The sequence below is a fragment of the Sceloporus occidentalis genome, unplaced genomic scaffold (genome assembly GCF_023333645.1).
Source record: "Sceloporus occidentalis isolate IW3139 unplaced genomic scaffold, rSceOcc1.0.p SCAF_44, whole genome shotgun sequence".
In the NCBI taxonomy this organism is placed as follows: Eukaryota; Metazoa; Chordata; class Lepidosauria; order Squamata; family Phrynosomatidae; genus Sceloporus; species Sceloporus occidentalis.
In genome coordinates this window covers 3,468,604-3,494,644 of record NW_028317024.1, presented here as the reverse complement: position 1 = coordinate 3,494,644, position 26,041 = coordinate 3,468,604, and the positions used below count along the sequence as shown (strand labels likewise).

Below are 26,041 nucleotides of genomic sequence, written 5' to 3'. Positions count from 1 at the left end.
ATCATTTTTTATCATTATTTATTTATATAGATCCTACACATTTGGTAGCTTTTTTCGGTACAATGATGTTATATATTAACCCCTTGGCTGCTAAGCCATTTCCCACCCTGGTGCTAAGCTGGTTTTCGGCATTTTGGTGCATCTCACGTTTAAACGCGTTTATAAGTAAATTTCTTAGGAATAAACTATACAAACCATATATTGTTTTTTTCAGCACACCCAGCAGATTCCAAATATACCATTTTTATATGTGTATGTCTCATAAGGTTTGCAAAATATAGCCAAAAACGGGAAAAAAGTGTAATTTTTCACTTCCGACTCAATAAAAACTAGTTTGTAATTTTATTTTTCTAAACTCTAATATCAAAAGCTGTGCTGCTAAATATTTGTAGTAGGTAACCGGTCTAAAATAAACAGAAATTGAGAACAGTAGACTGTGTTTTTCTAATATTTTATTGCTAAAAGTTAAATTTATTAGACTATCACAACGACATCTTTACATTTAATGCATGGCTGCCGTCAACTAAACAGCTCTAGCTGCCTGGGATGTTAAAATATGCCAACAAAACTATATATTTTTAGAAACTACACCCCCAGCTGCAGCAAATGAGGTCTTATTTGTATTTGTATCACAAATCTGACGTGCACAACAAATAAATGAATATCACACTTATAAAAATAAAAAAAAAATTAAGTTAAAAGCGCCAAGTTCACTCCAGTCCTGTGCTACGAATACATGCAGCCCCTCATTTGATGCGCCAAGGGGTGTAGTTTCTGAAAATGTATACTTTATGTACCATAATTTAACTTTCCAGCTGTCTAGAGCTGTCTAATTGCAAGCATCACCCCTAAATGCTTTAAGACAATTTTTGACAAGATTCTCTAATCTGCCATATCTGAAGTTAAAGTGGTCTAGACATCTGGGAAGTTAAATTAGGGTACATAAAGTACACATTTCAAGAAACTACACCCCTTGGCACTTCAAATGAGGGGCTACATGTATTTCTAGGACAAAAGTTGAGTGCACAAATAATGATGGAATATGTCGCTTTGGCTTGAAAATATGTTTTTTCTATCCATAGCGACATGTTCATTTGTGTCTTGCACACTCCAGGTTTGTACTAGAAACACATGCAGGCCCTCATTTGATGCACCAAGGGGTGTAGTTTTTGCAAATATGTACTTTTTGTGCCATAATTTAACTTCCTACGTGAGCAGTAATGCCACGTCAAGGCTTCAACCCTAATTACTGACCATTCACACGCCTTTCACATCTCCATTCACTTGCAGAAGCACACACCATACTTTCCATACATTCACTCACAGACGCACACACACCATTCTTTCCCCTTACAATCCCAAAGAAATGATGGTAAAGGGAGAAAAAAAAATCACTTTTACAGCAAAAATAAGTTTTGCAGTAAAAATGCAAGGCGCTCCAGGGATGATATGGTTACTCACGTACCGCACAGGCTAAATGGCTGATTTTAATAATATTTGCAGTTCATCAGGATTTCAAAAATTGTCTCCCTCTACCATTGGCTAAATTTAACCCCATGATCAAAGGGATCATAGGATAAAAAATTAGTATCGCCCATTTTTAAAAAGGGAATGTGACTTTTCATAGCTATATGATCGCTGTGGTAACATTGGCCACCACAGTGATTATTTAGCTAGAATACTTTTTTTTTTTTTTTTAAAGTTAAACTACTTTATGTTTAGATAATTTAATTTTGGGGTCTCTAGGCAATTTTGATCTTTATTTATCTGCCTTTAGAGACCCCCAAATAATTTTTTTTACTTTTTTTGTACATTTTTATTTTTTTTACTTAATATTTTTTATTCTTTTTTCACAAGCATTATACCATTGGAAAGGTGAGGCGATTACCTTTCCAATGGTATATGTTGGGGGTCTGTAGCTGCTTAGATGCCTGAGATACAGTGCGCGGTGACGTCATCACGTCATTGCGCGTGCCGTCACCGGCCGGATCGGGTGGTCCCGGTGATGCCCTTCAGTGTGAGGGGCAGATCGCCGGGGTAGGGGGTGATGGGGGTCCACAGACCTCCATAAAGGTAGGAGAGTGCTAGCGACGGCATGGTGCCGTCGTTAGCACCTGACTGGGACTGCTAGCGACGGCACCATGCCGTCGTTAGCAGTCAAGGGGTTAAATTACATATGTGAACAGAAACAGAATATGTGGAGGGCTTTTATATTTTATTTTTTATGTATTTCCAGTTAGAGAATTTAGAGAAAGGTACAATTTAAGTAAATATGGTAAGATTAAGTCATTTTTTTTTTTGCTTGTACACCTGCAAGACATGGCTCTGCAGTTTAAGGTTATACATACTGATGTATCATAGGTCAAAGGAGCGGTATATTCGACAGTAAATTTTCAGTATGTTTCAGGGTTTTTTTTAATAAAATACATATGATGGTATAAACCCAGTACTACTTTTTTTGGGTGTAGTTTTAAAGACTGAAGCAGCCCTGGATTCATGTATAAGCAAAAGTGTAATTTATTGTGTGTTTTCGAAAACAGACTCCACAATGTTTCAGTAGCTTTGTGGTATATATTACTTGTCGGTGCTTATTTATATTTAAAAAGTGAATGCACCTTGTTACTGAAAATGGATAGCAATACTAAACGCAGGTCGTTGTCTTCACACTGCCTACTCGACTTCCTTCCTGAGACCTAAATTTGTTTCTTGAGTGTTCAGCAAAAAATTAAAAAAACAAGCACCCTTTCAAGAATAAAGCTAGCCAGTGAGGACACAGTAACCTACTTTCACCTTCTTTGCCTGGGCAGGTCAATTTATGTCTGTCGTGGGCTAAATAAGATATAAAAAGGCAGTGTTGCCTATTTGAAACTCGTCCAGTAGCTATAACCATTTATTTTAACGCAAGGTCAAGCGATTGCACAATTTATAAACGGAGGTATATCCATTTCCTTTTGCTCCACATTTGGCCGTGATATAAACAAAGCTAACTATCTGTTGATGGACCTCTTTTCTAGGCACTTGAAAGTTTGCTTGGTTACATAGTTACATAGGTACATAGTTCATAAGGTTGAAAAAAGACCTAAGTCCATCAAGTTCAACCGTTCTACCTAACCTTCCTATTCTTGATCCAAAAGATGGCATAAAAAAACCCCCTAATTAAGCTACTTCTAATTCTGCCATCAGGGGAAAAAAATTCCTTCTTGATGCCATGAGGCAATCGGATTTCTCCTTGGATCAAGAAGCTCTAAAATATTAATGTTATTCTATTTATATCCCTAATTGGCGTTATCATAGTTTTCCTTAATCCTAGTCTATAGCATACAGAAACGTCAGAATATGTGTTTATAACTGAAATTATGGAAACAAGTTACATTCTTCTTCTTCCATAGTTAATTATATTGGTATCTATCATTAGGTTCCAAAGTCACCTAGAAAGTCTCCCTGGCCATGCCTCAAGTATTGTCAGTGTTAAAATCCAGAACCATGGGAAATAACCAATGAGATACCTAGAGGCAGTAAATATCTTAAAAAAATCATTTTTAAAACAAAGCTACACACATAGGTATATATACACACAGATGTATTATGGTCTAGGCCGCTTACGCCTAGGCCTCGTACGCCAGGTCTATGGGACAGCAGTCTTAATGCCACAAAACTGGAAGGAAGTATCTTGGGCAATACCACTTATCTCAATGGGCTGGTTACAAGATAGATCTGATCAGATCTCCCCAACCGGATGATGACTGAAATGTCCTTTTTTCTGCCTTTCTTATAATATAAAGTTGCTATACTCTTATACAGATGATCCACTGTTAAGCAGCCAGCAACAGTATAAATAATAATTGAGTTGGTCTAGGAAGCAAGGTGATTCAAAACTACTTGCCCTATTTGTTTTTTGGCATTGAACTGGAGGGATGGAAGAACTGGGTGCAATAGTTTGCTTAGGCTTATTGCCATACTTGATTGTTATAAATAAGTTTAGGTGGGCAGGATCTATTATAAGTATCGGGGGGGTGCCATTACAGAGCTTTCATAGACTTGGCAGAGGGCAGGCTTTTCTGTTTGAGACATCTTTTGGCTTCTTTTGAGATCCACAAAGAATTTCATACTTCTGGAACACATAGCGAGGCAATATCACTACACTTGGTGTGGATGCATTAATTAAATGTTGCAATTTGGACTACCGGTATATTCTAGAGACTACGTCTTCTAATTCATTTAGCATGAGCTTAGCAAACTTTTCTACGGTCTCTACACAAAACAAGTGTATTTCTACGAAAATCTTTCAAATGCAAACAGTATAAAAAAATAGCTATTTCTATGATCCTTTAATGTTTTTTAGATAATAAACAGCTCTTCCAATGACATTCCTTTAGTGATTGAGTGAGAGTGATGGAGTTCTCCACTCCTCCGTGATTCCATGAATAAATAAGATGCTTTGCACCACTCCTTGTAAATTCCAAGTTTTTTTCATCCCATACGCACAGAATTATACAGGTGGCATTATATGCATCTTTATACTGTTTGCGTAAAAGTTATTTTGCGAGGCATCTTATTATTTATGGCCTCATTTTATAAGGCTTAAGGCTTTACAAACATTTGTCACTGGGGCACTTAATTTGAATTATTATCTAAGAGAAAGAATGCAGGATTATTCCAAAATGATTTTCCTGACTTTAACAGGCAACCCTTAACATTACATGCAAATTCAGATTCTAGAGGTTCTTATGAAACAGTGTAGGACAAGGTATTAATTAATCATTCATTTCACATAGTTATTACACTTGATAGGAAAGTTGCAATAGTTTAAGGGCATTCATCGAGATAAGAGAACATAATAAATCACCTTCAAAAACTGTGTTAAAACCATTTGCATATACTTATTGGGTCCTTACCAAGAAGATAGAAGAAAAAAAACCAAAAACATTTTTCACCAACCAAGCATTTCTGTTAATTTGTCCAACCAAGAAACCTAATATCAACTTAATTTAACATGCGCCCCTGATAGCCTGCAACATCAAACTAGCATTTACTTAAGGGCACCTTGTGAACTTCTAAAATACAGTATGGGTAAGGTAACCCTTGGAACCTCTAACGTACAATATAGGTAAGGTGATCCTGTGAACTTCTTAAAGTACAATATGCCTAAGTTAAACATAAGAAATAATGACTAAGATAGGCTAGATAGAAACTTACATTGTCGGTCTATGGGTAGTACTAAAGTAAGATAGACACTCATGATTACAATAGATTTCAAAGAACTTTGGCATATGGTTGATGGTGGTAAATGGCAGAGTGTGAACCCTTGGTGGGAATAATTTTCTTATTCTAGTGACCATCCTACTGGAGAGTGGTTAATGGGGAGACCAGATTTTCCAAGAGGCAGCAAAAGCACACTTCAGCAATATATATTATATAGATTAAATTCCCTTAAACTCTCTCCACAGGACATATGTGGCATACATAAAACTAAGGAACAGTGGTATAATATAAATGAAAAAAAAAAATATTTGGCAAATTATCTTATATTTAATTGGAGCCCTGACTCCCAATGCTTATTTTAATTTGTTTTGGTATTTTAGTAATAACAGAAATAAAGTAGAATGTATTGTTTTCAGCAATATTGGGTTAGTTTCAAGTAACTTAGTATAGTTAAACCTTTAAGTACGATAATATGAGAATGAAATATTTGCTAAGGCTGACAATGTGCTAAAGCAATGTTCTGAATCATGCACATAGATGACTTTTACTTGTGCCTAATGGACTTTTTTAACCTGGACTTCTGCACTTGAATTAATTAATAATAATGCATACACTAACCAATTGTTTAATCAACTCAAAAGCTGTGTTTCAAGCTTAAATGACAATAATAGGATAAGAAACGAAAACACAAAGTTAATGATTTATAAAAAAAATCAGATATGGTCAATTATTTTAAGTAAATATTTAAATAAGAATAAACTACAAAATGCTTGTGATTGCCTGGGGTGTGTATTACAGTGTACCTTTCATGGGAAAATTGCTTTAAGGCACTTTATGGGGAATTTGTAATCTATGTATTATTCTAGTGAAACTGCTACCAGATTTATAGTATCAGATATATTCCCGGACAAACGCCTCTATTGCAAGTGATGTCATATCATGACATTATATATTAACCTTATGCTGTCGACACAACATTGAAAAAAAATGTTGAGTGATGAAGGATGAGTTTAAATGCAATGCATGCTACATGTATGATGTCATTACTTCATGTTCAGCAGATGATTTAGATTAGTACCAGTCACCTCGTTTCCTGAGGACTCTTAAAATCTGGCCTGATTGAGGGAGGATTTTTCCTTATACACCTGCAGTTGTATTTAATTACCACCAGTCAGCTGTATTAGCAAAAGCCAATAAGAATAACACATTTTGAAATTTTTTAATCCAAGAACTAAGGAAAAAGTATAAAGTTGAGCTACGCACACCATGTTGTCTAGGGCTGATACAGAAATATCATTTTTTTCCTGTATGTTACCTAATAATGTAAGCTAAGTACATTGATGTTACTTAAAGCAGAAAAGCAGGGCAATTTAGATATCATTTTGCATGTATGTTCCTTGCTGGTCTTCATAGTGGGAGTTACATGGATTAAATCCAGTGTTGGCCACAGTTGAGTGTCACCTTTTCCAGTTGGACTTCAGAAACTAAGGGACAGTACTAGCCTGAGCTGGTGTTGGAAGTGCTGTACAGGAAGCCAAAGTGTTGTTGCAAATACTGGCATATTTTTCTAATTTTTTCCCCACAATAAGTCGATTGTGTAAGAACGTTTGATGCTATTTGCGGCATAAATATGCATTCGATTGCATCACACCCTGTATCGTGAGTGATGCACTTGGTGCCATGGTCCAATTTCTAAGAGGCTTCTAGGCTTGGGAGAACTAGCTTCACAAAGAGCAGAGGATCATGGTAGTACTTGCATGACACCTAAACATACATTACAAAGTTACTGTTTAAAAGACTATGAGAACCATAGGACAATAACAAAAGGATATGAAAATATGGCGGGATACTCCCTTCAATATCCTACCAGTACAATAGATTTGAAAGGACAAAATGTTATTCTTATTTTGATTGAAAGATTTCCATTTAGGTTGTATATAAATATTAGTAGGTTATTACACAATGTTTAAGACCACTTTCCACTTAATACATTTTTATTCTGTAGACCACTTTTTTAAATGTTTCATTTAGATCTTAGAGCGGGAATGAGCACCTTAGCTTAGGTATCTGAAGCTGTATTATGAAAAATGTAGTCACCTAATTGCTCACCTTGTCAAATTCTCAAATTATCCAACTAATACCTTCAATTTGCCACTCCCGTCACAGTGATTACTACACCACCTTAACCATTTCTAAATTGCTTGCGCATTCAGCCACATGCATTCACCGAGATGAATTTAGCCATTCATTGACATTCTGGTAGGGACTCCAACGCTGTGCTTCACAAGGATAAAATTGCAAAAGGAGAATACAAAAGTCAGTTCTCTGAGGCAAATCTACATCATGCACAAGAAAGGCATCACAGGTCTGAAGTATGTTAACTATGGAGTAGAAATGAGGAGTGTGTGAAAGAGAACATATATGACTATTGTACAAAAGTTATGCTAGTGTTAGCGTGTACTCTATTGTGAATAGCCACATATCACCGAGAAGCATTAGGTTTATGAAACCTGTGGGCATTTTGGATGTAAAAAAACAGGGTGCTGTAAGCGTAACAACTTTGTAATCCTTTTTCCCCTAAAATAAATTGATCAAATTCTTTGTTGAGCCATTATTGGACATGTTAATTTGCATGGGCTTTGGCTCATTAGCAAATACAGAGCAACATAACCAGACTTCTGTGGTTTTGGAAACTGCATATTGATGTTTTGGCCTGCATATATTTATTTATTGTTTTGTGGGTTATATGTGAGATGTTCAAACACATTAACCTTCTCACTGTTTAATTGGAAAGCATAACATATTCCTCTTTGTATTTTGGTCTAAAAAAAGCTTTGGTACTTAATTAATTATACATGACATTGTATAATAGTTGCCTAGTGCAGGTAATTTTAGTAACTTGAGACCTGTCGCTACACGTTTGTTCCTCGACGCAGACAAGGATGACAGTTTGGAACGAACACCATGTCACTGCTTTTTATAGGTGACCGGTGCTACCCTGTACAATGGATATTTTATAAAGGGAAAGTATGTTCTTTAAGTACACATCGCTGAAGGAAATTGTGATGTACAGTCAAAAGGCTTCTGGGTGCTCATGAGTCTTACTTGACATATACTGTAGGACGTTTCAGAAGCATCCTCAGAATACATACCTTGTCCGAGCTAACCTGCAACTATTCCATCTCAGAACTAAGCTGAATTACCCCATGAATCAGCATTAAGAAAACACGCACCGAATACTCCCATAAAGACCAGAAAGTAATTAAGTGAAATTATGGCATTTAGCACAATTCCAGTATGATGTTGAGCAGACGGCTGGTTACCTATTTATCTCCCACTCGTAGCGTTTCCCATAAATCACTTACTTCCTGACACTTTAGCGTACCTTATTTGGGATGTGAGGAGAGTTTAATAGGCCATTTTACCTCAGAAAGGTTTTAACATGGCCCCGTTTAAAATCCCATGCTGCGTGATGTATTAACGGCAAAGGGCTTTAAAAACCAAATAAAAACCTACCTGATGTAATAGAGCTGAGAAGCTATTAATATTTTAAGCTGGCAGCAATAAACAGGTAACACCTGCAGCACTTTCTTTACCGAACTGCAATAACTTTTATGTTTCTGTGTTTCAGTAAACTTCCACATTAACCTAAAATGTTGATTCCTTGAAGTCATGGGCAGGGAGAGCTTTCTGAATAGGTTCTTTGTACATTGACATTTCAGGCCCACACCCTCATTTGTTGGCTGTCCCAGCTGAGAATTTGAGTCTGACTAACGGTCCTACCATTTATTGAATTTATTTTATATAAATGAATGAGAATTCAGGTGCCTTACTGTGCGTTGGCTCGCGCTTGTTCGAGAAGTCGAAAACATCTTCTGGCAATCATGCTTTTTTAGGGGATAGGCAGTAGCATTTAAAGGAACAGTTATTTTAGGTCTTTTTTGCATTTATTAATGTAAGTTCTCGAACACCCATTAGCATTAAACACAGCCCTAGAGATAACCCATCCACAGTTCATCATAGTAAAAAGTTTCATTTTTCTCAAAAAATGTTATTATTATTAAGGTCCTTATGCTGTAAGCTAAACAAAAGTCCAACATTGCTTTCTCTGATTAACTTGACATTCTTCACAGGATACACTTCTGGAGAACCAAGAGATCTTAAAGCAGACTTAATTTAAAATCAATATGTGGTCTCTTGCGAGCACATATTATTAATCAAAAATGACAGAAATTGGGACACCTAATAGGATGACGTCTGCATTTTGAATTGTAATTTAATTGAAAATATATATGAAATACAATAGCAGGATATAGATGTGGTTATCAGACTCTTGTGCTAAACAAATAATTTTGGGGCCGGTAATCCATAATATTTTATGTAATGTAAGTGATATAAGTAGTACGCAAATGGAGATGTTTATATCTGAGCACCACAGGAGCCATGAGTTGCAGGGTAAATCATGATCTTTATAACAGATGTAAAAAACACATGGATTGATTTCCATGCATTTCCATTATATTTATTTCCATTGTGTTTATCACTATATCACATATAAGCATTCAGTTGAACTTTTGCTGCTTTTTTGATGTCGAGGAACAATATGTTTCAAGATGGATATTCTACCAACCTCTACTAAACATAGCTTACTTTAGCACCAGATACATCCAGTTATTTTGGTAGGGATTAAGTGTTTTTGTAATAGTAGAATATTCTTAGAATATTTATTCATCAGCAAATAGGGTCGAATAGCGTTTGTTCTAGCACTTCATGCCACTTGGGGTGCGCATATTATTCTTGTATAGGATCTGCTGTTATTTAATAGCTGGATCTAACTTGCCCTTGATGATGTGTCACGTTAAACCGTAATCTGTACTTTGCAATAAAAGGTTAAACAGCAGAATAGGGATAATTCATGGCACTTTCATGCAATCATCATGAGTACCTTGCATATTCACATGAAAACCAGATATACTGTACCCTTATTGAAAACCTCACTTGTAGTTCAATGTATTAGCCTATACTAAGCATTGCTCTAAATGACAGGATTTGCCTTTATATAATGAATAGAGTAAAATTTATTAAATCAGCAAGTAAACATGTATTGCTTTTAAATCTTAGGACTTTGGAACTTATGGTATCTGCTGGGAGATCTTGTGTTCTGGAAACCTTTGGAAACAACCAGGAACAATTATATATACAGTTTATGACTAGGCTAGATTCTCTGACAGCATAGATTCCAATGGAAGACAATGGCATGAAAAGCAGATAGACCAGTATTAGCCCAGATTCGATAACAGATAACAGATTCAATAACATCTCAGGCTTGTGATAGATTTAGATCTGAATCCAACTCAATATGTGTTGCACCAGGGCACAGAATTAAGTGAAGGTTGAGAGCAAAATTTTGTAGATTTGTAGCTTTGCGAAACACTGATTACTCTGTCTTTTCCTCCACATCTGCCAAGCCAAGGTCAGGTTTAAGAAAGGACCAATGTTTACATTTACACTTTTACACACCATGAAACATGACATCAACATTATATAACCCTTGCATATTATTTCCCAAGAGGCTAACGAATGTTGAACTTGGGTGCAGCAGACCATATTTACTTAAAACCGGGACATCCACAGAGCTCTATAGAAAATACCAAGACTGTTGGCACCTTACCAAGTATCCTGGCCCGGAGGTTTCCTCCTTCCTCGGGATTAGCCCTGCCCTCTGCAAGGTTACCCCCCCTGGCCATACCAGGCCAAGGAGATGTGACTAACCGTTCGTAGGGCAGTGCTTATCCTGAGTGAGCTGTGAAAGATATGGAGACTTGGTTGGGAGTAGCCGCCAAGCCACAGAAACCAAAGAAAGGTGTAATTCACTGCAATACCCGTCTACTGGAACATTCCCAGTTATGTGTATTCTTCAGCATAAGATATCCATATTGACAGTTTACATGTGAAAATAAATGTAAAACATATATTATTTCATAATAATGACTGTATTAAGTGTAACAATGTTTTCAAACACTATCAGTTTCCCAATAATGAAGGACAGTGTTTGTTTAAAACATTAAGACATCTGCAATATAGAATAACTAAGTTTTCTCCATAGAAAGGTTGCCTTTTTTATTTCTACTACTCGAAAAATGAAGATTGGAATGTTACAAAATTTTATGTTACTCCTGCTTCAGTCTAGTACTGACATTATGTAGTAAAACTGGTAACTGGACCATTGTGTATGAATTGAATAATGAACTATGTGGTCTCTGATATATTACATGTATATTGTAGACAGGATTCTACATAGACTCGTAATTACTGGTATCTTAGATGATCTAAAGCAGACTGAATCACGACATAATTTAAAAATGCCTAATCCTGATTAACTAAAGTACTTAGCTAAATGTAATTGAAGTGGATGTGGTGAAACTGTGATGGTTTTTTAATGCAGTTCTGCTCAATTATGTATACATGTAACTAGTTACCAGTGTCTTTCATTAATACTTCCTTTCAGTTCTTGGTGAAATATCAGAAAGGTTGATGGCTTTAATGTCCTCTATCTCTAGAGGTTAGATATGATATAATATGAATAATTGAAGGCACTGAGGGTAAAAAGAAACCCACTTTTTGATCAGTGTAAAATGTCAGAAATGTGAATTCTCTTATAATCAAAAATGAGATTATTATTATTGGAAAGTCCATAATATCGCTTCACTGCAAAGTGATGTTGGATGGCATAGTGTTAAATTCTAGATCACCATAAAACATGTTTAACATTTTATTTATTTGTTCTATATAACCCTAGACGTTCTATCTAAAAAAAAAAAAATCAAAACAAATTATTTCACGTATGCTTTGCTTCATTCACTGTGGCCCAGTCTGGTCTTGTGCGGTGACATCATAATCTCAAGGGGGTAAAGTTTATAGGTTTCTCACTTGCTAGGACTGGTGAAGCATTTTTTACAACTTTTTTCATCTTTAAATGCTGACAAATTAAAGGTAAGGAGAAATAGTTCTATTCTTTGCATTTGTCTCTTTTGGTTTTTCCAATGCTCGTTTTTTATTACAATCATACTATTTCCAACACAGATCAGGGAATGTTCCAAATTATACATGCAATAGTTAAGTAGAGAAAGGCTGAGTGCCAGATGGGTTTAAGGCATATGACATCATATGGCAATATGTCCTGTGTCTGGCCTCACCACCATCTACCAACAGATAAAATCTTAAAGGCTCAAAATGGCAGGACACATACATACACTACCACTTAATTTGCTTAAGTTGTGTTGGTTGGTTGTTGTTTCCACCCACCCATCTGTTCATTTGATTTATTCATTCTTTTTGGCATCCTGCAACCACTTACCCCTAATTACGCCTAAAGAAGTTACCACTCCTTTTGTCCAAATTTACCATATTTTGTTTGGATTCCAAGCTCACAAGTGGGACCCTTTAAACACCAACTTTTTTTGCCAGGAACTTTGTATGAGTCCCATAAGGCTGGATGACAGCCTCATGGGCAAGGTCATCAGCTGTATTTGCATGTGTAATTGTATCTGTATGTATTTGTTAAACACCCCATCTTTGCTATACAGTGCTGCATAATGTGTTAGTGCTTAATAAATAAAGGATAATAATAAAAAATAATAAGTTAACAAGCTAAACTCATCATTCTAAATATGGTTCTATTTTCATTTTGTGTAAAGTGTTATAATGCAAAGCAGATCAACTATTTGTATATGTATGTGCATATGTATTATTATTGACTTTTTAATGTATCTCTTAATATGGATTAATAAATTGTTGCCAATATTTCACTTATTAGAGCAGTTCTGCGTTTTTCCATCCTATTGTTATCGTACCAGTCTTTAGTTAAATTTGCTAGATTAGAAAGCAGAGGCATTGGTCCGACCAGAAGGAATATGGGGTTTAACCAAATGATAGTTTTAACAAAATTGTTGCAACTATTATACAGTCTGTGTACGCACCAGAGAAAATAAAAAGGAATAACCCTCAAAATACACTATGCAATATGGTGATCACTTTAGCCGTTCCATATATACCATGTAGGCTATCCACCCTGCTTATTGTAGCCTCATCTTTCAGGGGTTTATTCATTAAAGGGAGTGTTTGCAGAAGAGCTGGAGTTTAATCTCTTTTGCATTATGAAGATCCAACCACACTGAGTATCTGCTCCAAGAATAGCTTGGATAACTCTGTGCAAAGCATTATTTTAACAACCAATGAAGGTTGGCTCTTTATAATAAGATAACCCTTCATAATGCATAGGGACATGAAACTACAGCTCTTCTGCATACTCTATAACCAGACCCAATGCGTCAAACCCCAACTTCCTCTGTTGAAAAATCTGGCAAGGAAATACCACAACTGCGGCAATTTTATATAACACAAACATATGGAACTAAGGCACTGGAATAATCCATATTATATTTAGAGGAATGGAGATTTTTTCTTCTGACTCTGTTTTTTTCTGGGTGCAGGGGTTAGTCAAATGTCTACATTGGTCCTTCCTTCAATCAATCACTGTCATGCCAATGATTACCATAGAACAACATAGCCTAAAACATTGGGACAGTTCCTGTAACACCGTGACTCTAACTCACATTATGTAATCTGATAAATGGGTAATGGCTTGCACAGCATTTCCATTTAGTCCCTTTCACTTCTTCCCCCTATGTAAATGTATATGACCTCTAAGTGGAACGTCTCTTTTAACAGGGTAACCTTTGCCTAGTAATACTCTTTTAACACAGTGTCTCAACTCTGCCCTTTCACCCTCGCCTGACCTTCCTTGTCTTTCTTGCGCCCACAATCACAGAGGTGTAGAAATGTTGGAGAGATCAATGTAACTAGAACTGACATCCCTTAACCAACAAGCTATTCCTTGAACTCGGAATTGGGTTTCATTTGTTTTGCTATCATTACAAAATTGTTGGTACCATTCCCTTATATATCATTACAAAGTATTTTTTCAGTTCTTTACTTTCCAAGCCAAGAGTGTACTCCATTTCGACACTTGCCAGGCATACAGCTCCGAATAGCCAAAAGAACGGATGCAAATTAATATTGTGCCGTTTTTGAATTTATTTTCAGTATTAACATATTCATCCTTCCTTCGACTAATTTAGCAATATTTTTTTTTAATATGTTATATAGAAATTAACACATTGCACAGTTTTAATTTATAGTAGCAGCAGTGATTGAAATCAAGATTAGAGCCTTAACTGAGTATATCGTTTTATGTGGAGGGTGTAATTTACTTATTCCATAACATCTAACATTAAAAACAAACCTTTCCTTATAGGTAACTTTTCGACTTATTTTCTGGGTCATTCGATGGATTATTTAATCAGTGGTAACATTTCATCTCGCAGCCTCTCAGTAGTGAGGAAGGGGCCAGAGTAAGGGAACAAATTTGTAAACTGGAACATGTTTAATTTCAGCACTGACACTAGACATGACCTTTTGCATTCACATATCATATCTTGTTATGGACACACTGTAGCCCCCAGTAGCTGGAAAACTCATCAGCTGAACCCATTCACCAGCATGGGATGCTATATCATTTATAATTATCCCGGTTGCTCATGACATCATAAACCACAACTGTATTTACATGTGTGTGTGTGTGTGTGTGTATATTTATGTCTTGATTGAGTTGAATCTGTTTAGTCTGACTACAGTTTTACCAAATGTGCATGCATTTATCAAATAGACCATCAGTAGCAGAAGGAAAGGCAATAGTATATCCAAGTTAAATTTTTTGCTTTGATTATTGCAAATCCATGGAGCCCTTGGGTCCAAAGCTTCTTCAGCAACATGGTTATTTGCAAATAGATTTTTATAGCACATTAGAGCTGGAGCAGATTCCAAAGAAAATAGTTCTTCTGAATATTAGAAGCAGCTGTAACTTTCTTATGCCTGATGACTCATAGGTTTTTTTATTGGGTGGGAGAATGAGGCAAAAGACACACAGAGCCTTATTCAAGACGTTGTTTGTTTTGCAAGGGGTATCCTAGCCACAAGCCAACTTGATCTTACCAAAATGCAACTTGTGTTTATTTAATTTTTTTCTTCTCTTCTAACAGTTCCAATTATAAAAACAGAGCCTGCTGATGACTATGAGTCAGCTCAAACCTGTGGCCCAATGAACCAAGGATTAACTCAACTCTCAAAGCCATACTACAGCCAACAGATCATGATGCCCCCTGATCCTGGTTCGTGCCTTGTTCCTGGCTTCACATCCTGTCAGCAAAGAAACACTGTGATGTCATCATCTCCAAACTCAAGCCCCAAGCTTCATGACCTTTCAACTTCTGCATACAACAAATGCTCTGGTCACACTCAGCTGGGAATTCAGCAGCCCCTTGGAGGTGTTCCCACCATACAGGAAGTGCCACGGTCTATAGTTGTGCACCCAAGTTCACCTGACCAATCCTCCCACATCATGCTGCAGCAGCAGGTGAGTCTCCATCAGAGCAGTAGCTGTCCCCTTGGTTATCAACAAACAGTCTATCCCAACAGTCCCTCTTCTCCAGTTCCATCTATTACCCAAGAGCCATCCTATTTGCAGCCGTGCAGTCCAACCCACTCATCAGTAATGGGCCAACCGCAGCACCAACAGCAGAAGGTTCAGAGAAATGAGTCTCCAACCAATCAACCACTGTCACTGCCAGAGTTGCATGAGGACAGTAATCATAATTTGGCCCCTATTCCTGTAACGATCAAGCGTGAACCCGAGGAATTGGATCAGTTGTACTTGGATGATGGTAAGTGTTCCACAGCTGTTGAGGCATTCATTCCACTATATTTGCTGTATCAGTAAGTTCTTTATTAACCAGATGCTTTCAGGAGCACTCATAAATTAACAGCACAGGGAGACGGTGCCGAAATATGTCCATTTAGAATTAATAAAAGTAAGAAGGGGGAATTGAAACTGTTCCCAATGTAGCATTTCTCATACTGTGTATATTAAGCATTAAGTGCCATTCGTAACCACAGAGGTAGCTTAACCACCAATTGCTACACAGAAGTAATTGCAACCATATGCTGTTAGCTCATGCAGGTGATCTGATAACGTCTGTGTAGAAGGACAATAGTTTAATTCTCCGGTACGGTGAGTTCTGCTGGAGCAGTCTAGCAAAACAAAACAAAAAAAAATGTGAAATGATGGCATTACAGTATTCATAATTTTTCTTTGTCTGTAGTCATGAATCCATACAAAACCAATGTATTTTGTCATTATTTTTTTCAGAAAATCCAGATTTTTCTTGTCCTATTTAAAATACAAGGGTGACAAACATATTTGAAAAAATATCCTGAATTTGTTTTCCTATTTAAAAGCTATGCTCATTTGGTCAAACAATAGCGCTAGTTCAATTGTCTGCTCTTAAAGACCAAAGAAGGTTAACATCCATAACAATAGAACAGAGGTGAAAATTTGTTTTGAGGGAGTAACGATCAGCTTCCTCGTGTCTTTCAACAGATCATTGTAAAAATGGCAACTATGCAAGAGACACACAAACTTCTGATTTGGATATAAACGAACAAAAACAATCATATAGCATTTGATATAGCCCACATATATGGAGGCATATTTTATAATCCAGAGAAGAAAACGAGTTCCCTACGTCCAAATTGTACTCCACGCTCTAGTTTAGTGCAGGACTCTATAACTGGCAGTGTTTGCTCCCCTAAAAGAGTTTGTACAGCTTCTGGAGTTTCATGCCTTCCGTTATTAACATAGTGTCATTTTTTCATGGATTCATGGAGCTGGATAAGCCCTATCATGGTATTATGTAAAGAGGAAATGTTAAAACGACTTAAAAAAGTAGTAATAATTAGTCGAGTGGCACATGGAACTATATATATATATATATATATATATATATATATATATATATATGTATGTATACACACACACTTGGTCAGCCTCACTTGTACAGCAATTAATGGGGTCCAGGTAGAACTCTATGCCCACCAAACCACCTCTCCTCCAACAGCACCCCTTGACAACCAACCCATCGATCTTACAACTATAAATGATTTGATAACATTTTATTTGCGGCTGCTTGTAGGGCTGATGGGCCTATTAAGGAGACATGGGCATCCAGCTCCATCAGCCTCTATTCTCATCCAACCTGGCTTTGTTAAGGTTTAACCATTATGAGTCCGGTGAATTCCTCGATCGATATAGCTTATAACCTAAAAACACTAAGCAACACCGAACACTGATATTTTACAGAAGTGACTAAAATATTTTATGGAAAAAAATTTTTGTTATTTATTTTTTTGGGTGGGAAGTATATTTAAAATATCCATGAAAACTTGACTTTGTGCCTTTCAGTAGCTACATCAAAACCCACATAAAACCCTATTTCATGCAAATGAAAATTGTCAATTCTGTACTGAACACAGTTTGCTTCAAAAAGATTTATTAGGATGTTTTGAAAGGTTAATATGAAATGTGATTATGTGACCTCACGGCACTGTGATTTAACTCTCATTATTTTGAGTATCCCCAAAGTGCTCTGAACTTTTGCATTACCGTGATACACAAGCAGTTTTTTGTTTTAACGGGATTATAATTTACTGTTGCATGTTACAGACTATATGAAAACAGATATGCTCTGGACTTGTCTGCTTTAACTAATTGGTGCCAAGCCACATCTGAATGTGATTGTCTTTCAGGGAAAATATAAAATAAAACAGGGTTCATTGTGTCTTTCATAAGACATTGTTAAGCATACATTTAAACCAGCACGATTCTGGCTGATTTAAAAAAAAAAATGATTAGCTCTGTGTCTGAGTAACAAGGGAAGCTTTTTACTATCCAGACAAAAACACATTTCCTTATTACTTCAGCTGCAAAGTTCAATAAAAAAAAGTCAGACTCATTCTAATTCTTTATTCCAACTTGGAATATGATTTTGTAGCTCTTGCTAATGAATTTTGCTAATATATAACAGCTTGTAGCTAAGCGCTGTGGGCTGGATGTAGAAACTAGTGCGTGAATAAGGGATGTTAGTTCATTGCAGGTTCTTCTGTGTCATGTGAATGAGCATTCTTTTAACCTCCAAAAGTTATATTAATATTTAACTTTGGTACATTTCCCGTGACCTGACCTGCTAGTAACGATTCTGCATGCTAATAACGTAAAAATAATTGGGTTGCACGCTTTGGTTTTTGAAATGATTTAATTTCACCTCGTTTTAAACACCTCTTGCCGTGTATTTCCATGGAGCAACTCAAAATCGTAGCATCGCCATGCATCAAATAAAACAATTGCTCTATGATTGAAAATCGCATGTCATTCACCATAGGTTTACTTGCTTGCTCTTATTTCTATCCTCTGTAGGGGATAGGATCGAGTTATTTCTCTTTATTACTTTAATTAGAATATCTTTAATTTAAATTCTTTTTTTTGTGACTTTGTGGGCTATTGATAGCTATTAAGTTGGCAGAGTAAAGCATTTTATTTGCTCAATTTAATTTCAAAACCAATACATTTTATGTTTCTATACTCTTCACTGTGATATTTAGGGCTATAGAACCTTGTGATGTACTCATACCCTGGAAATATTATGAGATATGAACTGAGGGCAGGAAGAAAGAGAGAGAGATGGATTTGGGTTAGAAAAAGCAACTGTCCTCAAATACAGGCGCTCGGAGGGGAAGCTGCTTGTCTACTAAGTCTGTCAATATATGATGGTTAGTTAGTGGGAAACTTATTGCAAACTGCCAGATTGCATTGACTACTGATCTGGCTTTGTTAATCAGTTTGTCTTACATGAACATGCCTGTATCCCCTCTTTAAAAAGTGACTTTTTCCTCTTTTTACAACTAATAATCATAGGAAATAAATGCAACACACACTCTACCGTTATATTTTATGCATTGAACCTATATGACCTACACATTCTTTCATATCCTAGGATCTTGATAAATGTAGCTGTTTTGGAGCAGGAGATAATAGTGTGTCTGGGGCTCTCCGAGTGAAGGAGGTCAAGAAGTGTGTACGTGTAAACAGTAGCTCATCTTTCATATGCCCATGGGATGGTTCAATCATTAGACTGGTGAGATTGTACAGACTGAAGCTCAGCGGGGTGATGCGAGAGATTGTGTGCATTCAATCTGAGAGCTTTATAGCTATTTGATGTGAGTAGCCGAGCCTAGAAGAAATATGTCATTGTAGACAAACAGGAGCTTTTTGTAACTTCATACCAGGTAAGAGATGACAGCCAGTCATTAGCTTGAACCAGGACAGGAGGAATGTCAGGTACGTCTGGCTTGTGTTAATCATAAAAGGTCACAGAAAATTCAAAGTGAATGCTCAAATAATTAGGACCGTCTGCATCACCTAAACGTCCATGAACTTACATTTCTCCTGGGGTTGTACTTTTTCTTCAGAGAAGTCAAGAAACAGAAGCGTATTTGCTGTACATATTGTATTACGTGCTGGTCGTTAATAGGTCTTGCCCTTTCTCTTGCTTAGCTGAATATTTAGACGTTCCTTGTAATATTACAATGGGCTTGAGTGGCGTCCCTCATCATCAGATTCATGCACTTTCTATACCCTCCTTTCTTTGTCATGGCCTACACTCCAATGATTAATTCATTCTGTAGTAAAGTTTGTACCCTTATATCTATTGTAATGCAGTGTAGGTTGGTGATACAGCAAATATAGGCCCATATAGTGCAGGGACCTCCTAGGTCTTAAAGCACATGTTGTGAATCGCAGACAACTAATCCTGCCGACTAGGCCATTTTGTTTTAATTGCAGCAGAACTAATCGTGCCTCTAAGATAATATTATTTTAAAAAGTGTATTGGTCAAATATATGAATAACAAAATACGCAGACAGATGTAACATAGAGTGATATATTTTACCTTAAATATTAAAGCAATATATCTAGAAAAGGTAATTACAGTTTACCCAGACACAATAAATACGAAGACATACATTAGAAATCCAACCTACTCAGGACCTTAACAGACATACAGTTGCCATAAATGCACCTTTGGGTCCCAGGAGACTCTGCAGCCATCTTGGCCCTTGGCATCTGCAAGAAGTCTGGATCTTTTTTATAGACTCGTGGAGTATTCCTGACTAAATCAGATAACAGCTTGGAAATGCCCCTACTGACCATGAGGTAGACTTTTGTAGTTCTTCTTTGACCACGTGACCTGCTATTATTGCCAATCAGGTATGGTCAGCCATTATTACCAAGTAACTAACTGCATCATCAGTACGCATCATCCTCGGTACAAGCTTTATTATGGCATTGTCTGTATGATATGGATCATCTTAAAAAAAAACCAAAACATATCCATTACAGTGCATACAGGGCTTTTTGGTGCACAAGAGCGGCTGTACACTTTATCAGCACTATTACAGCTTTGCAATGAAAATAGGCCAATCCCAGTAATGCACAATAGTCTCAGTTCCTATTGAGTTCAAGGGGAATGCCACCAAGCACGCACAGGAAGTGTACTTAAATACCCTCCTTCTTTCATCAGAGGCAGCCGGGGGGAGGGGGGAATGAGACTTGTTTTCTGACTCCAATAACTAAAAAATGCCGACACCAATCTACATGCAATAAAAAATACTGGAGTTTATGCAACATGGACTTCTGTAGCATTTAACATGAAAAAATATGACATAAAAAAGCAAGTATACTGCAAGTGTGTCAGCATGCTGCATTTAGTGCACTCTTATATATTTTGGTATAACATTCAGTAAAAGGTGCATCGGCATTTGTACTTGTTGTTTATTAATCTACAAAAAACACCACCTAAAACAAAAACCCACCCCAATCTCCCCATGTCACCAACAGCTACAGTTTGACACAAAAACTGGGAGTGTTGGGAGGTATGAATCAGTCATATTTAATGTTGTTTCATTATACGTTACAGGGGTCCTAAAATATACAACCCCAGAAGACACTCAGAGATCTAAACATATGGCAAGAGGATAACAGAATGTAATTATTTCCTGGTAACTTCTGTGCCAACGCTCATAAGAAGACATTTTTTAAATTAGTTCCTTTAAGTTACAGCCAACGAATGTCTGTCAAGGAGTGATAGGAGTTGTGATCGAACTGAAATGATGTAGATTGCTCCGGCTTTAGGTAGACGTTGATGGAAATGCCGGAAGACCAAGAAGCGTGACATCATAGAAATGTCAGTACGTGTTGCAGCATGACAACGGTTGATTTCTAAATGGGGAATATGATGTTCTGAGTAATACACAAAAGACTTAAATACCTTTTGTGTAAAGTGAGGATCCTTTTGTATGCTGTGCTTAGGCATCACAATTACTAGGTTCAGCTTTGGGCTGACACAAATATGTCTTTTGAAAGGCCATCCACGCTGGGTTTACAGTAGTCAATATCTCATTAAAACAACATGCCGTTAGCATGCAAAATTACGTGTCCCCTTCAGTCTGGATACCGAACCTTCCACTTCCTTTTAATACCAAGTCTTTGGGGGTGAAAAAGAGGTTTCTTCATGGAAAGTTTTACTAATCTGGCTCCATGCCCAATTCCCGGGCCCTCCGCATTTTTAATGATGATTGAAAGAGTACATGCTGTGATAAAACATGCTGAGTCGTTAACATTCGAGATGCAGTTTTAGATTTGATGGCTTGAAAAAATAAATAATAAACAGCAAGAATAATTCATTAGGGTCAGATCTTTAATGGGTTTAAAGGCAGGGAGTATTAAAAGAAATCAGACCGCCAAGATATCATGATTGCCTCTCCCCGTTTAACCTGTGGCCCTCATGCTCCACAGCTCTCCAGAGGCTCGCAAAAGAGATTGGCCTGTGCAACTTAATCGACAGGGGCAGGTGGCCATGTGAGATCACACATCTGCAGGCGGATAACTTGCTCTGAATACGACATGCCAATGAGCCTCACTTGTGCTTAAAGCCCTTAAAAAAATCACAGATTGTAGAACGCCAAAATTTAGATTTACGGTAAATTGTATTTAACATTTTGAGTACAAGGTAAGCTAGTCAATCCATTCAAAGATGCGCTTTTGAAGAATGCATTTTAATCCTGTAGTTTTGATATTCTTTTAAGAGAAGGGTGTCAATTTACTATGGTGCCATTCTTTCCCAATAAAGAGGAAATGTTCACAAAATCCATATTAGTATCCAGCACTGGAAACCATCTACTCATTGTGTTAGTATTATTTATTTTTAATATTTTGTTTATAAATTGTTCGAATTTAGATTTCCCAGCTATCGCACCTGCCATAAATGTCTTTAATTTGGCTTAATTTTATGTGATCCCTATGTGAAGATTCCATTGGAATCCTACTATACACCTAAGAAGGAAGTTGTAACATTTCATGTGATCAACCTCCAACTTCAAAATAACTGAGCTAATTATTAATTGATACTATTTATATAAGATGAAAAGAAAAACAACATGTTAAATATATTGTGTATAGTATTTTAAATGCTGGGATTCTTTGAGGTGGTCTATTTACTGGCTCATATAGCATTAAGGAGAAAAAAAAAACACATGCTCAGACAGTTTGATGCTCCAAGCAGGTTCACCAAATGTAAATGCACTTAAATGCAGTAAAGTAAAAACAAATTAATTAAATAAAATTCTGATAAATCCATCTTTCCACTGGAATGCCAAAAAGGGTAATTTAAAGGTCACACTTGGCTATCATATGCATTAAAGTCACCATTTATATTCAATGTATGTCCTTCAAATGTGTCTTGTAGGTAGACAACCTAGTGGGTTATATGTCACAAGACACCACACATCATTTGAGTAAGCCAAACAATACTATTTCCAAGAAGGTGTCTTTAACAATTCATCTTGTATATACTTTTTGAAATGTTTCCATCTGTAGCTAAAGTGAAGGTGATGCCCTCAGTAACATGTTATCTACTGTTTTTTTTAATATATTTAGATACGTTTAGCAAATATGGGAAATGAAATCACGAGGTCCTGCTGAGCACAACATCACATCATCTGCAAGGCATTGGCTTTGTAATGTCTGGAAATGAGCACAACCCTTACAACATCTCAATAAATAAAGAATTATATTTGGCAATGTGGCAGCAAAAAGACAAATCTGATATTGCGTAACAAAACAAAACCTCATGTAATAGACACTTTTCTGATTTCTTCATAACTGTCTAGGACTAGCGTAGGGCAGAGACATACCTCTCAGCAGTCATGGCTTTCACAGGACAGTCCCAATCACTTTCCTGCATAGCTGCTCCATTGTCCCACTTTTGCAGGTAGACCGGATCATTGGCTATTTAGGGGATTTTTAGATCTAACCTGACTGGCACAAGGAGTGGTAAAATCATTTTAAGTCTGTGCAGCTCCCATATGGCCACCTTGCAATGTTCTGCATCTGAGCTTTGCGAAGTGGCTGTATTGACTGAGGCACCGTCATGCTGGAATAGAAAAGGGCCCTTCCTGTTCCCACAAAGTTCGAAGCATTTTCCTGCACGAGGCCTAGCCCAAACCCTGATTTCAATAATTATGAGGTGTGTCAACACTTTTATCCATATAGTGGTGTACAAAGCAAGATCCATGGTTGGATGAGTAGGTTGGATTTGTTGTGGAAGAACTTGAGTGGCCGCACAGAGCCCTGATCTCAACCCCATCGAACACCTTTGTGATGAACTGGAATGGAGATTGCGAGCCAGGCATTCTTGTCCAACATCAGTGCCTGACCTCACAAATGCTCTACTGGATGAATGGACAAAAAATGTCAACAGAAACACTCCAAAATCTTGTGGAAAGCCTTTGAAGAGGAAACTGCTATAGCTGCAAAAGGGGAACCAATTTCATATTAATGTCTATGTCAGGTGTCCCTATACTTTTGTCCATATAGTGTATGGGTAAATGGTCTGTCCAGAGGCCATATTTTTTTATCTCTGCGCTGTCAAGAGATTAGATTAGAGATTTATGCTAAAATCATTAAGGTAAAATAGCATTTCATCAATACATCTGGAAGCACAATGCATAGGTTGAAATTCACTACACTGTGATGCCGTGTCATTTTTTAGTGACAAGTGCAACTGTGTCCTACCAGTTATTGGTGGATTAAAGTTGCCATCATCAACAGGTATCTAACAACAGCCGTCCAGCTTCCGTTAAAACAGCACAGCATGTCCTAAAATATTTAATCCTTTATTATTTCCAGGCTGCACTACAGAATAAAATAAAATTGGTTAAATTTGGCATGCCGAGCCTGACCCAGGTCAGTGCACCCAGATGTTCACATCACGGCTGCCTTCCTTCCTGCTGAGTTGTTAGGGTTTATTCACTAAATGGAGAGCTGACAAGAGAGGTTACAGGGGAATTGTGAATCAGCTTCTTCACCTTTGAAAGCTTTGCACTGCTGTTTAAAATGTGTGAGAGTGAATTAGATTTGGGGGGGTTCGATTTTTTTATATATTTAACAAAATATTCTGGTGCAAAGAAAAAGCCCCCAGCAAGCACATCTATACCCACAAAGCAGAGAAAAATTCAAGCAGAACCCAAACAGGTTTTTTTTAATGGAAAATCCGTACACTTTTTCAGTTAATGTTTTACTTTTGGTACAGCTGTCAAGCTGGTCCTAATAAAGTGACATTAATAATTTTACATATGTGGTAAGACACATTTCACAACTGCTCTATGTTTACCGAAGGGCCGCGTTAAGTATCTCCAGGAGAATTAACAGCGGCCTAGGACTGGGGTGAAAATGTTTTTTTGTAACATGCCTGAAAAATATGTTTCTTTTATCTTGTACCATGGGATTTTCTCTAATCTGGACTTGATATGAAATACAATAGGACCTGTACGCAGAAAGTCTCATTATCCTTGCATGCATTTTAAGCTATCATTCTCACGTCTCTATCGCTGTAGATTGTTTTGTTGTTTGCAGACATCATGGGGGCATTGGAGTCATCGCTTCAGTTGTGAAGATCTGATGTTGTGCCCGCGTTATCGCCCCCTTTAAAGTGTCCTATTCTGCTTTCCCGAACGCATTTGTAGTTTTCCACCTCATTTGTAAAAAAAAGTCATTACCCTGGGACTCCTCTCTATCAGAGCCATACAGCTGCTGTTTTTTTAGATATGGCAGGAAGTAGGCACCGGAAAATGGTGAGTGGATAGAAAAATAAATAAATAAATAACAGAAATAATAAAAAAAAAAAAAGTAGAACGTTTCTCCTGATCTACCAAAGCTCTGGTTCCAATCAAAGCCACTTGCTAAAGGAAAGGGGGGGGGGGGTCTTGTAGACATATCTGTCTGGCGTGGGGATGTCAGGATGGAGCATTAAGCCATCACCTTCTGTATGGTACTCCGGAGTTATATGATATGTCTCGGTAAAGCTCAGAGTGCTTGGCTCACTGAAAAAGTTCCACTTCACTTGCACTACAGAGGTGGAACTGACACGTGTGCAGTGGGGAAACTTGCGCTTGTTCAGCCTTTTAGCCAGCTGAGAAAACCCCTTTGTATAATGCATGTTGGAATCCAAAGCACTTAGAGTGATTTTTTTTAATTATTAGTGTTATACATATTTGAGCTGCAGTTTTTTTGGTTTTATTATTCTTTTTAATTCTTGGAGACTAAGACAAGCTAATACTGCCAAATTATGTTCAATTCCGCAAGCAGATTTATAAGGGACAGTGATCGCAATACAGAGGCTAGGTTACGTAATGGCATAGTTTTGTATTTACAATTTGCAATAGTTTGATGTTGTAATATTGTACTCTAATTTACGTGTTCTGGGGAGGTGTAGGAGCAGATGCACGCGCAAAACTACAAACATGTATAAATAAATGTAAATACACACATAT

The 26,041-nt window shown here is 37.0% G+C and overlaps 1 protein-coding gene across 1 annotated transcript in view; it reads left to right on the top strand.

The window, feature by feature from the left end:
• Positions 1–19,682, top strand: part of LOC149289601 (nuclear factor of activated T-cells, cytoplasmic 1-like) — a 68,760-nt gene extending 49,078 nt beyond the window's left edge. Inside the window, exons 9-10 of the mRNA XM_089490415.1 lie at positions 15,303–15,983; positions 19,624–19,682. Coding sequence (XP_089346541.1) covers positions 15,303–15,983; positions 19,624–19,682 — 740 coding nt within the window. The remainder of the gene's footprint in view (positions 1–15,302; positions 15,984–19,623) is intronic.
• Positions 19,683–26,041: the final 6,359 nt, after the last annotated feature.